Consider the following 13,642-nt stretch of genomic DNA (forward strand, 5'->3'; position numbering starts at 1 on the left):
CTTCTGAGCAATGATCCGCAGCCTGCATGTTGGCAAGCCATGCTGAAGTGGTTGGAAGGTGCGAGGATCGGCGGCACCGGTGGAGACTTCGAGAGGGTTGCTGTGGATGGCCAGAGGCTTGGCACTGATATTATCCTGACTCGGTAGTGATTGTTAGTAGAGCTCTTGACTAATTTTGGCCCCAAGCTGCGTAGAACGGCTGTCTTCTTCGCGCTTCCTGCCGGAATCGGGGATCAGGGCGACGACCGAAGCTCCAGAAGGCTAGTTGAAGAGCCTCTATCTTTAGGATGGGGGCCAGATATAAAAGATGGCTCCCCGTCTGTTCTGCAGAATTACCCTTCTGCATCTACTCGAGGCTTGACCCATTTTCTATTCCAAAAAGCCAAGTCTATATTCAAGGCAGCAGATATGGCTTTCGTGGTCAAGCTGCTGAGCTCGGGCCTTGGTTACACTTCAGAAGATATTCATGTCGCCCGCGATCGCTCGTCCAAAAAAACCTCCAAGTCCGCCGACTCGCTCGCGAACGATGCTCAAGAGTACGCCGAGCTCCCTGCGGATTCTACCCGTCGAGAGTAGCAGTCAACGCCAACCTATCGATCCTTGTGTTTCTCAAGACAGCCCGCTACATAATGCCGGGGTTACGAGGCATATCCAACATAGTTACGATTCGATAGACGATCTCAACCAGGACGAAGCGGTATGGCAGATTGATGACATGGCCGAGCAAATGGAGCCTGAAACAAGTGAAGCAGAGTCGGGCACATTACCTTCGGAAAACGAGCCAGAGGATGCCAAAATCAAGTGGAGGGATGGACTTGTTCGTGACCTCGTTGCCAAGGCAGGCCCGCCTCCTCAAGAATCACAGCGACTCCAGTGTCCTGTCATCATTCCTCAGGCTCGTCCCAGGGCGAGGGATCGCGGATTCGTTCGGGCCTATGCTCCAGTTTTGGCCGACAGTGGAATTAGTTAGGAAGTGTCCTTGGGATTTGTCAAAGACCTGAACAATGTGAACAAGGTGAGCATTTGTTCAGTTCAGTCTTTTTCATTTCGTCTTGGCATGGCTCTAACTAAATGCATAGGCTTCGGGGTGGATTGAAGTTACTGTGCTGGCAGGAGCTATCATAGGCTCAATCCCCAACACTTTTTGCGCGGTAGTAGGCACCGTGATTGTAGTAGGCACCGTGATTGTAGTAGGCACCGTGATTGAAGTGATTGTGCAAACAGCTCGCGAGCTTCAGATGCGTCAGCGCAAAAACTCTTTCCTCGACCGTGTTAACCAAGATCCTGATGCCAAGAGACGCATCGTCAAAAAGATGCTACAGTAGGATGTGCTCTACGTTATTGTGGTTAACCTGTCTACTCAGGAAGAGTACCAGAGCTCGGTTAAGTAACTTGAACATGCAGTTGGCCAAGCTGGGATAGCGAAGATTGCTGCAGACTCCAGCCCGCGATAGATAGCTCACAACTAGGTGATAATGAAATAAAGTCGCATTGTACCTGATCCAAGGTATAACTAACTGTATACTATGAGTCGCGTCCGAAGAGGCTACGCCCGTCAACAATAAGCTATACTATAGCCGAAATGATTCAACACATCGTTAGCCATTCCTTAGCAGGCCTTAATGTTTCACGGCTAATTCCGCCAATCGCCACAACTTCTGGTGTATATAGCTTCAATATTAGCCGCTATGAAATGCGACCTTGATAAGAATGCGGGGAATGTTGACTTCAGCACGACACCCCGCATTTCGTCGCGATGGCCCGCAATCAATGTTAAGCGAAGATGTAACGGCTGATCTTTTCCATTTAACGGTAGTCGATCCGTATGTACTTTACATAAAACAAGATGAGCAGACAAGAGGTCAATAACCATCAGATGAAAATTATCGACTTAGGGTGCCAGCTACTAAATGTTCAATTTCCATCTGCCCCAGTGCCGACACAACCCCATTCGATACTTTATGAAGGTATAGACTCTGGCTATTAAACTACGATTCTAGCCACTTTTAAAAATCAAACTCATGCTTGGCGATCGCAACGTTACACGCGAGATAAAGTAGGATAGGCGAAACGGAACTTTGTTCTCGAATGTCACCCCTGGCTTTGGTCTCTCTCTAACGCCTACGAAGTGCTATCCTACCGTAATAAGTCCTATTGGCAATCAAATGTAACACTTCCCGAAACCTATTAAGGGGTCGTAAACATTAACCTCGTGGATCGATATAAATACTACCACGCCCCTAACCTTTGATATCTTGTACCCCCACACCTACACTTCACCATGATGTACCCCCATAACTCGAAACGCCTGGGAGCCTTTCTTGTCGGCCTTCTCGCCCTCGGACCGGCCATCGCGGCGCCAACCCATCAACTGCCGGAGGTATGGCCCTCTCCTCAAGAGATCTCATCGAGCGGCAAGGGGGTCTCGCTCGACGGCACAGTGACCATCGTCACGGGCAACGACACAGATGCAGCCACGATTAAAGCAATTAAATCGGTTGTTTCTTCTGCTGGCGGGAAAGCCGTCCTTTCATCCTACTCAAGTGGCCATGGTACACAGATCGTCATCGGCACCGGCTCGGGAAACCCAGCGGCGGCCGCAATTGCTACAGCGCTGGCTGGGAAATCTGCAAACGGCCTCACCGCCGATGGATACGTCCTTGCATCAGGCCAATACAAGGACCAGCCCAGCATTGTGCTCAATGGAGTCGACAAACGCGGAATATTCTACGCGTCGCAGACCCTCCGTCAACTTGTCGATGGCCAGCATGTGCCCGGCATCAAGGTGCGCGACTGGCCTCTCATGTCCATCCGTGGCTCCATCGAGGGGTTCTACGGTGTTCCTTGGTCGCACCAAGCGCGTCTCGATCAGCTCGTCTTCTATGGAATGCATAAGTTGAATACCTACATCTACACGCCTAAGGATGACCCGCTCCTCCGCGCGAAGTGGCGCACCCTCTATGAAGGCGATGATCTTAAGCAGCTGGAGGAGATCGTGAGCACTGCCAATACCAACCACGTTGACTTCACGTTTGCTCTGTCACCTGGAAATGACCTGTGCTACTCATCCGACTCGGACTTCAACGCGACCATCACCAAGTTCAACCAGGCCCACAATCTCGGTGTCCGCAGCTTCTACATTGCTTTTGATGATATCCCTGAGAAGCTGCACTGCGATTCGGACCAGCGGAAGTGGAACAAGACGGGCAGTAGCAATGCGAACGACTACAAGTGGCTGGCCGATGCGCAGGCCTACTACCTTAACCGCATTCAAAAGGAATACATCAAACCAAAGGGCCTCAAGGACCTTGAGACGGTTCCCACAAACTATGCCGGTAGCGCACCGGATCCTTACAAAGAAGAGTTCGGCACGCAGTTGAACAAGAACATCAGCATTCAGTGGACCGGCGAGGGAGTCTTCAGTGACCAAATCAACGACACAAGCGTCCAACGCGCCGACAAAACCTACGTCACCGACAAGATGTTCCTATGGGACAACTTCCCCGTGAATGACGGCAACCGAGACCGTCTCTTCTTAAACCCATTAACCGGCCGCGCCCCAAATCTATACAAATACCTCCTCGGCTTCACCTCCAATCCAATGGAACAGGCCTACGCCTCCATGCCCGCCCTCGCAAATTACGCCGACTACACCTGGAACGGGCCGAAGTACGACGCAAACAAATCGATGGATGCAATCCTCTGGGAGCTGTCCGGCACCAACAAAACCGTCCACAACGCCCTTCTTGCCTTCGTCGATCTCAACCAGAACTGGCCATACCGCGAGCCCGAGGTCTACGCGCCCCAGTTGAGCAGTGACATTGCCGCCTTCTGGGCCTCGCGGAATGGGTCCTCCAAGTATCACAATGCCGAATCGGCTCTCCGAACTCGTCTTGCTCTTATTTCTACGCTGCCGGATGTCCTTCCCAGTATGGCGATGAAGGGATTCGCCGCGGACGTGGAGCCGTGGTCGATTGTTGCGATGCAGTGGGCTAAGGCATGCCAGCACTTGATCTCTATGCTTAATGCGATTGCGAATGGGAATAAGAAGAAGGCGGATAGCGAGTTCAATATTGCTCAGGAATGGGTGACGAAGACGAATGCTACGACTGTTGATGATCGCGACGACGATGGGAAGGACCTTCCTAATTCGATTACACCGACTACCGGCGATGGGGTGTTTGAATGGTTCTTGGGTAATGCCACTGTCGTCTACAAGGGAGAGTAGGCGTGGGTAAAATATCAGGCGTGGGAATGGGGATGTGAGAACGAAAGGTAGCGGTGGAAGAATGTAAATAATCAATTGCAGAAATATACGTCCCTCGAACTTCCATGTCATCTCTTCAAGTTTTCAATGAGAAGGAATTTGCAAGTCGTCAACATATCGCATTGAATGAGCGATGGAACCCAAGTGGCTTGTCGAAACAGACACACTCCTGAGTGTGTAACAAGGAATTCTATCAGACCAGGAACACCCCAGTGATGTTTTTTTCATTTCCATCACTGACGAATCCCTTTCAAAAGTTCTTTGAGTCGCCTAGTTAGCCTTGACAGGGCAAGTCTGGGACCAAAGCCACCAGTGGCACCGCAAAGGGCTCCATCACCACCACCAGGTCCCTCACTGTCGGGATATATTCTCCTGTCAGAACAAACTGGCTGTGACCCACTGCTAGCGACCGATGGATAACATCCCTTGCTTGGGGTACGCATTCTTGCGCTGGGCTGTGGCCTCGGTGTTGTGACCGCCGAAGGCCGGCGTGTGGGATCTAGGGGTGTTTTTCCAACTAGACTGAACATCTATCAACATCTATCAACAGAATTGACTTTTGCTTTGGAGCATACACACTGTCCACTTAACTGTGTACACAGTACCTAGCTGGTGATACCAACACTCACACTGTCACACATTAGAATCGTCGCGAATAAAGCAGATTTCTCCATAACAATCACGCTAGTTCTCGAGACACAGGAGCTTGAAAAGATTGTTAGTAGTAATTTAGATCATACCTGGGTGAGGACTTACTAGTTAGCGCCCGCAATCTTGCAGGAGCTACCATTGCAGGTCTTAACGCGGTATTAATAAATAGAACACAGGCATGGGTGCAAAGGGGTCATCAACAAACTCCGCAAATCTTCCATCTGTGAGGGCAGCCAAGTGCGGCATCGGTACCTTGCTCGGCGGGTGCGGGAGCAACAGCAGCCAGAGAGAGGCTGATCATCAAGGCAAGAGTGAGGCGAGTGAACTGCATGATAAATGTCGATATTGTTCGTTTCTTGGAGGGAATGGTTTCTCGTAAAATATTTGGATTGATGAGATTGTTGATGAAGATTTCAGGGCAGGAAGAACCACCCTCTATATAGGCGAAGTGGACATTGCTGGAATGAGCCTCGTTGCTGGTGATACTTGGATGATACGTGTTATAGACACGACTGTGAAGCTGCGTGTTTGCCTTGTTGTTCAAGATGTATCTTGTCTCATATTATGGGCCATTTGAAAGCTTTGATGGCCTTTCTGATCATTTTCGTCGATCAAGTACTCGATCCAGGATAGATACAGTGGATTATTGTGTATGGATCACAAGTGCCAGGCGCCTGGGGTCAGGGCTCACGGCAGGTCACACTAATACATTCCTCTAGGTGCTCAAAGATATACGTGGGACCAGTCTCCAGGGCTTTTTTTAGCCTCATATTGTTATTTGTGTACTCTCAAGTGTTTTTGCTTAGTAGACAGGTAGCCTTCCCAACGAGAGAGTTTTAGTTCTTCAAGAAATTCGATCTAGCAAAAACTCGTAAACCCTACCAATAAAGTAGTAACCTACGTAATCTGCTAAGCATCTATTTTTCAGCAGCAGGGCTCTCCGTGGGGCTTAAAGTCGACCAATGTTTTATGTGGCTGAGATATTACTTTTGAGGGGGCAATTAAAGATCTGCCCCTGAGTTAACTGCACAGTTAAGGCGTCCACCTGAGTCTCGGGCGCTAGAAATCTGAACAGGCACAAAGCATCCAGAATCAAGAACTGAAATGAACCCTGCACCCGCCCGCATGCCCTGAAACGAACGTGAGAGTGTGAGATGTACAGGATGATCGTTAACGGGTGAGAAGCAGGTGGTATTGGCTATCTGCTGCTATCTTCTGCTATCTGAGAGAGAGAGAGAAGAGGAAGGAAGAGAGAGCGTGGGAAGTGAGAGAAGAGGTACAGAGTCAGGTGACTGTGGTGACTAAGTGAGTACCTGATGTATGTACGCTCAACATGAACATAGTTTATGGCGTATTACGTACGATCATCAGGGGCGCACATCCAAGAACCGAGGGCCTTCTTAAAGATAAGGGTCTCAAGAGCTGAAAACATCAAGATCAGTGTAGACGGTCAGCAGGAAAAAGTCCACCAACGGCCCACATGGCTAACCAGGGCAGATAGATTAACCGACCTGTCTCCTGCCCAGTCCCCACTGGCCGAATCTACCTGACCCACCTCGGCGCCGCCGCAGTCCGTTCAACACAGTCAGTACGAAGGGCACCAGCAATCAGCCGCTCTTGTAGAAAGTTGTACAGATTCTGCGCATGAAGTCAATTAACGACTAAAATCTACAGCCCGCAGAGGTATGGCCTTGCTCTGGAGTTTTTGAACAGGGTTTGCAAAGCTGCTGTGATTTCTACCGTTGCCGCACTCACTTGATATCCACAAATAGTTATTGGCGAACACATCTTGATTTGATAGATATCCGAACTTTCTCGGTAGATCCATCGCTGCCATTCCGTAGCACATGTTGTTCTGCCAAAGAGGAAGCAACTGCGTAGAGCGAGAATCTGTATATCTGATAAAGACAATTTCCATCCATGCGAAGCATATCATCTGATCATGATTCGATTATTGATTCTCTTATTTTACAACCCTGACATAAGAAACATCAACGCTCACAGTGTCAAAAGCTAATTCGGCAGGTCCCTAATAAAAGGCGCACCCTCACCGCCAGGTGGGGGCGCTAGCTAACACGAATTACACAAGGCACTGCTAAAGTTTAGGAGGGATTACTATCTAAAAGCGTCCTAGCGCAAAATAGCACTCAATTTAGGTTATTTTCGTGTGTTGCAATTCAACAGACGCCATATAGGACCATTTGGGGGTGCTGGCCTTTTGGAGACGGTGTGATAATCAATGCGAATAGCAGCCAGAGACATTTATTTCCATTTCTAATTCAAGTATCCATCTCAACTTTCGAAGTGTATCATAGTTCCTTTTTGAAAAGTTGCCATGTTTTGAATCATCAGCGCTACTAGTTCCAAGTCGAGGTGACATTATAGACATTGAGATTAACGCTTTCAGTAGCTCCTCCAGTTGATACCAGCCGGGCGTGAAGCGCATTGCTGCTTGGAAAAATTTGAGCCGTCAGGGTAGTCTCACCCTGGCCACCGAAGACTTCCACACTAGACCGATCAACAAAGACGGTCAGCTTGACCTTGCCATTGACACCCGGTGCGAGGGGCCCGCGGTAGACGCTCGCGAAAGTCGTGTCAAATGACACGTTTCCAGACTTGGTGCGATCAATGAAGATCTGCTTATTGACGAAGTCGTAACCGACAAGCGTCTGCTCGGTGTAGTCTGCGGAGGCTCGAAGGGCGATGGCAAATTTCGAAGCCGTCGAAGCAGCAGAGAAGCTCAAGTCGATCTTGATCGTCTCTCCGGTAGTGCCCACGTTAACGAAGCCTTGTGGGACATGCTTGTAGGTGTGCGAGTAGGCCGGATGCTTCCTCACAATAGAAGACCAAGCTTCCTGGGGCTGCTGAATAAGACTCGCCTTGGTACCGATGGTCTTGAGGGCCAGGTGTCGAGGAATGGACATAGCGCTGCGCCAGGGGTTGGTGGGAATGTTCGGTCCATACTGCCAATTGTTCATCCATCCAATTTGGACGTAGGCGTCAACGGCGAGGCCATTGTAGCCAGCTGAGGCATAGAAGTCTGGGCCCCAGTCCATCCAGTTGGCAGTCGCGTTTCCAGGGTACACACTGTCGTCGTCGGGTGTGAAAGTGATCCCGTCAAACTCGCCCACGAAGTACTGGGTTCCAGAACCGACTGTACCCGGGGGACCGCCGGGGTTTAGTCCGCTCGTGATGACCCATTTAGTGGACTTTCCTCCATCAAGGGGCAGCTGGAAAAGGCCAGGGCACTCCCAAACGCCGGCTTGCGCGTTGTAAGGACCGAATTCACTCGCCAACTCCCAGTCCTTGAGGTTGTCGGAAGTATAAATTGCGAGCTTGTGCAATGCGGCCAGAGAAGTCACAACGACCCATTTTTGGGACTCCTCATGCCAGAACACGAAGGGATCTCGGAAGTTTTGGTACTGATCTTGGTATGGGGCGGGAGGTTGATAGATGACTGGGTTGGCTACATCGTACGTAGTCCAGGTCATACCATTATCAAGACTGTAGGCAATGGACTGAGCCTGCTGATTCTCCTGAATGAGCTTTCCACTCGGCAGGGTCTGCGCAACAGGGTACTGTAAAGAGGAAGTAAGTCAGTCATCTTTTCACTCTAGGTATCATTTGCTGGTAGGATGTACTTACGTAGGAGGTGTACATGGCGACCATAGGGGTCTTGCCGTCCTTCCCAAATCCACTGGTGTTGTCCACATCAACGACCGCACTTCCGCTGAAGTACATCTCGGTGACATTGCCACCATATCCCCGAGCAAGGAGGGCAATGGGCTGCTCCTCCCAGTGGGTGAGATCCTTGCTGGTGGCATGGCCCCAGGACATGTTACCCCACTGAATACCGCCGGGGTTGTACTGGAAGAACAAATGGTAGGTCCCATCATGATATAAGAGACCATTGGGGTCGTTCATCCAATGTTCCTGGGGCGAGAAATGGTATTGTCCACGGTAGGGCTGGTCATAGTTGAAAGAATTTGCGATGCCCGCCAAAAGACCCACCGCGAGGGCTATGGTGAGACGAACCATAGTGTATGTATGAGGATTCACTGTAGAAATATAAACACTGGAAATTTCACGACACGGCTACGTAACTATATATATGAGCCCATAGCTTCGGATCCACAGGCACATAATATTCTCCAAATTCCCCATTCCCCACGGGGACCACATCTGGAGAAAGTCGATGTTTTGCTCTTCATGCGTCGTAGGTCCTCAACAAGGTAAATCGGGTAAACGTTCACCTAACCGACGCACGGAGTCCATCGCTCTGGGTCTTCTTCGGAGAAACTCAAACCTTAACCCCAAAAATTGTCCAATGGCGGGTATGATACTTGAGAAGTCAAAAGAATTAATCTCAGAGTTCTGGGGGCTTAGGAGTTTCTTCGGACCTTACGGCTCTCGAGAAGGGGCTAGTTCTCATCATCTACTCTGGAAAAGATACTTTGTAGATTCTCATGGCATCTCTGTATAGCCATGTATCTCTCCACGGGGGTAAACATTTCGTTTTACCAGCCAAATAACTCGATTATTAATCCGTACTAGGTGCCTGATCGTTCCGATAGAACTGCTAGATATTTGCCGAGTACGGACATATATCGGGCCAGCTTCGGGTGATCTCCCTAGGCGTCAAAACCCCGCGTTTGTTAACATTTATCCTAGTAAAGTTAGGGGTTTTCACCTACGGAATATACCTGAGTCATGCCTAATACCAGCAAGACCTCACCGAGCAACCCGATGCGCTTAGGGTCGTGTTGTGCATTGCATCACTCGGTCTGGACCAACCTTCGTGGCCGATTCTTCCACACTTCCCGCGGAGCTAGTGCTTACGGTGCCCCAGACTTGGACCCCGCATCTCCGCATTTATATAATAGTCCCGTAGTTGACCCACACCGCTTCGGGTGTTGGTCCCCCCGATCCCAACGAACATCCCGTTCCCAATGATCAATTGAAGCTATTCGCAGTCATATATACAGTAATTCGCCGGGGGAAGTTCGGACTATAGTAATATTTTGATGCCTCTGCCATATTAATAGGCGTTTGAACCAGTGTCTCCACCACCGGCGCGTTTGTAGGCGTTTCTTCCAAGACTAATGGAGCCGTCCTTCTAGCCTTCCGTACGCTCTCGCTCCGCTGGCTTCTGCTTCACCCAGTATAGGCCATCTGGAAGGCGTCTGATTAAATCATACACCCACATCTTGCCCACGGGCGCTTGTGGTGCTGCTCCAACTGCTCCGGAAGGCCCCTGAATCATCGCGTTCGCACTCGCCAGTTTTGTCTTAACACGTTCTAGCTTTCGCGTAAGGTTGTACTGAGCAGGACGTGGCTGGTCCGGTGGCTGGTCCGACTTGGCTCGGACTGCTATACAGAAACCCTTTCAAGGCCGAATGAACGCCCGATGGGCGTGATCGGCGAAATTTCGCAGATATACGACATAACCGATTGGCCCGACATTTAGGTCATTGGTGCCATTGCTGAAACCCGGTCTGGAAAATCCTCTTCGCTGCTCATACATTTGAAATGTTAGATGCTAGTCTATCGCTCTCTCAGCCATGAAGTAAGTATAAGATGCAGATTGGCCTCCCCTCGAGACTCCTTTTTTTTTTCTTCTGATTCATCTACTTTGTGTTCCACGGCTGTCCAATTTACTCTACTCTTCCACTAGGCCCCATGGGTATTTTACTTAGGAATCCTGACGGCACGGCTGGCGCATCATGGCCAGCCATTGCCATCTCGGCCTTCGTCGCATTTGGTGGTGTTTTGTTTGGGTAAGCTTCTCAAACTACCACAGTTATTGATTGCATCTGACATCTCTCTTCACAAAGATATGATACAGGGACTATCAGTGGCATTCTTGCCATGCCCTACTGGCAAGAACTTTTCTCCACGGGCTATCGGGATGCTACTGGTCATCTCAATGTTACATCTAGCCAGTCTTCTGCCATCGTCTCCATTCTCTCGGCCGGAACCTTTTTTGGTGCTCTTGGTGCAGCTCCTCTGGGAGACACTATCGGTCGTCGATGGGGTCTGATTGCTTCTAGCTGGGTTTTTATCTTCGGCGTCATATTACAGACAGTTGCCACTGCAATTCCGTTGTTCCTCGCAGGTAGATTCTTTGCTGGCTTCGGCGTGGGCTTGGTTTCGGCATTGAGTATGTTTACGCCTTCTCTCGTGCTGCTTTTCACTGACTGGTATCATTATTATAGTTCCTCTATACCAGTCAGAGACCGCACCGAAGTGGATTCGTGGATTTATTGTCGGCTCCTACCAGCTGGCCATTACCATTGGTCTACTGTTGGCTTCCGTGGTCAACAATTCGACTCACAGCCGGAATGATACCGGCTCCTACCGTATCCCGATTGCAGTCCAGTTTGCTTGGGCTATCGTCTTGATTATCGGAATGCTGGTTCTGCCCGAGACTCCCCGCTACCTAATTAAAAAGGACAACTTTGAAAGAGCCGCTCAGAATCTTGCGAAACTTCGCCGTCTCCCTGAAGATCATCCCGCAGTCAGAGAGGAGCTTGCTGAGATTCAAGCAAACCATGAATACGAGATGAGATTAGGGCAGCCTAGCTATCTCGAATGTTTCAAAGGCAATCTTGGAAAGAGGTTGCTCACTGGTTGCGGTCTTCAAGCCCTGCAGCAACTGACTGGCATTAATTTCATCTTCTACTACGGTACGCAGTTCTTCAAGAACTCCGGATTCCAGAACGAGTTCATCATCAGCTTGATTACCAACTGTGTCAACGTGGCTTCAACTGTCCCTGGTCTCTACGCTATTGATAAATGGGGCCGCCGACCTGTCTTGCTATTAGGTGCCATCGGCATGTGTGTTTCGCAGCTTCTCGTTGCCGTACTGGGAACAACGACCACCACTCAGGATGCCGCTGGTAACATTATTGTGCTCAACAAAGCGGCACAGAGTGCCGCGATTGCCTTCATCTGTATTTTCATTTTCTTCTTTGCTGCATCATGGGGACCAATTGCTTGGTAGGTAAGCCCTAGTCCCTTTGCTACAAACAAAAGTTAATCTAATGATATAGGGTTGTTACTGGCGAAATCTTCCCTTTGAAGGTTCGAGCCAAATCACTCTCCATGACCACCGCCACTAATTGGTTACTTAACTGGGCTATCGCCTACTCTACCCCGTACCTGGTGAATTACGGTACCGGTAATGCGAATCTGCAGTCAAAGATTTTCTTCATTTGGTTCGGATGCTGCTTTCTCTGTATTGGTTTCGTTTACTTCATGATCTACGAGACCAAGGGACTTACCCTAGAGCAAGTAGATGAGCTGTACTCCGAAGTCAGCAGTGCGCGCAAATCCGTTGGCTGGAAACCGACTGTGACCTTCATGGAGATTGTTGAACAAAAGGGGTCCGTCAGTCATAACCATGATGAGCGTACGGAAGAGACAAGTTAAGCTATGTGGTTTTGAACTGTGGAATGGAGACAGCGAACAAATTTATTTTGGCCTTGGAGAATATCGGGAATTCACAACACATGAGAACCAATCTCGAGGGATCCAAGGAATAGGTAGCGCACTATCTGATGAATGCATTTGCCCGATATATCTCGTTTTAAAGACTATTTTGAGCCTCACCTAGTAAGGCCTGTGTTTGTCTCCGCTTTAACCTGTGCAAAGGCTGGGGTACTCCACTACCCCGGGTTGTTGTGTCTCTCCACAGAGACATGATGGTGGTATGTTGCGCCAGCTTTTTTTATCCAGAGACATTTGTTTCTAGGGACCAGGAGACACATGTCATACCTCGGCAATCAGATCATTGATAATGGCAGTGTCCAACCCGTCCAAACCCTCTATTGTATTAAGAGAGTTCTAGTAGTTACGGAGAACCCGTTCATATGACGTAAGGGATCAAACTACAACATCCACCTGTTCAAAATTAAGCTGTGCAAGACTGGATTTTGCAACTTCAACTTGTGGAAAATGAATTTTTGTAATTTAAAGTTCAATACAATGCCAATCTTTGACATAACTTCAGTCACTAGAAACTCTCAGTCTTAAAGATGAATACGAAGCTGAACAATTCGGTTCATTGGGCTTGGAAACACCTGCCCGGGACCACCAACAGAGTCAAGGACCTACTAAAGCTGCACTATGCCTTAGATTTATTATGATAATGTAGACCCTGGGTTTAAATAAACAGGCGCGGGTAAGCACCCCCTGGTGTTGTTGCCCGCCTACTCTCGTTATTGTTTTGATATAAGGCTAGTGCAGATCAGGAAGCAAGCCGCACCATCGGAATTAGCTCCGAGACGTCTATACAGACAACCAAGTTGATTTCCAATCAACTTGGCTCCTTGTTGTATACATAGCCTCACCTTTCCCTCTAGAATAATAGAACAATTCATACCTCTGAACTACAACGGTTACCCTTCTCCTCGACTCGGCTGCCATCTAATTACTCAATTCATTCTTATCCCAAAAAGGGATATGCCTCCAAAAAAAACCAAAATGAGCAATTTTACTTCCCCACGTACACTATATTTTATTATTTTATTCAATGGCTTACTGGCCTGGTGGGCAAAAAGACCCAGCCCCCATGATTATCCCAGTAACCGTGATATTTTCAACAGGCGGGTTCACCAAGGTCAAAACCCGCGATGGGTTACCCGTGGGCGGGTAAAGAAATTGAAAACCCAACCCAAACCCACGTTTGGCGAGTTCTACTAGTTAATAATATAATGGTCAAGT

The 13,642-nt window shown here is 49.1% G+C and overlaps 4 protein-coding genes across 4 annotated transcripts; 3 read left to right on the forward strand and 1 right to left on the reverse strand.

Moving 5' to 3' along the window:
- Positions 1-39: 39 nt before the first annotated feature.
- On the forward strand, positions 40-970 carry N7532_004130 (uncharacterized protein; the record flags this gene model as incomplete). Its single annotated transcript, XM_056616624.1, has 3 exons — positions 40-143; positions 195-565; positions 675-970. The coding sequence occupies 3 exons, from the start codon at positions 40-42 to the stop codon at positions 968-970; spliced, it is 771 nt and encodes a 256-aa protein (XP_056476981.1).
- A 1,311-nt stretch (positions 971-2,281) lies between these two features.
- Positions 2,282-4,228, forward strand: N7532_004131 (beta-N-acetylhexosaminidase family protein; the record flags this gene model as incomplete). The annotated part of the gene is made up of 1 exon (XM_056616625.1): positions 2,282-4,228. One exon carries the CDS (start codon positions 2,282-2,284, stop codon positions 4,226-4,228), a length of 1,947 nt encoding a protein of 648 aa, XP_056476982.1.
- Positions 4,229-7,275: 3,047 nt separating this feature from the next.
- Positions 7,276-8,956, reverse strand: N7532_004132 (glycoside hydrolase family 32 protein; the record flags this gene model as incomplete). Its single annotated transcript, XM_056616626.1, has 2 exons — positions 7,276-8,496; positions 8,564-8,956. 2 exons carry the CDS (start codon positions 8,954-8,956, stop codon positions 7,276-7,278), a joined length of 1,614 nt encoding a protein of 537 aa, XP_056476983.1.
- Positions 8,957-10,597: 1,641 nt separating this feature from the next.
- N7532_004133 (sugar porter family MFS transporter) lies at positions 10,598-12,349 on the forward strand (the record flags this gene model as incomplete). Its single annotated transcript, XM_056616627.1, has 4 exons — positions 10,598-10,695; positions 10,753-11,078; positions 11,134-11,917; positions 11,971-12,349. The coding sequence occupies 4 exons, from the start codon at positions 10,598-10,600 to the stop codon at positions 12,347-12,349; spliced, it is 1,587 nt and encodes a 528-aa protein (XP_056476984.1).
- Between the last annotated feature and the right edge of the window lie 1,293 nt (positions 12,350-13,642).

Source organism: Penicillium argentinense (genome assembly GCF_028826775.1).
Source record: "Penicillium argentinense strain IBT 30761 chromosome Unknown utg000004l_segment0_segment0, whole genome shotgun sequence".
NCBI lineage: Eukaryota > Fungi > Ascomycota > Eurotiomycetes > Eurotiales > Aspergillaceae > Penicillium > Penicillium argentinense.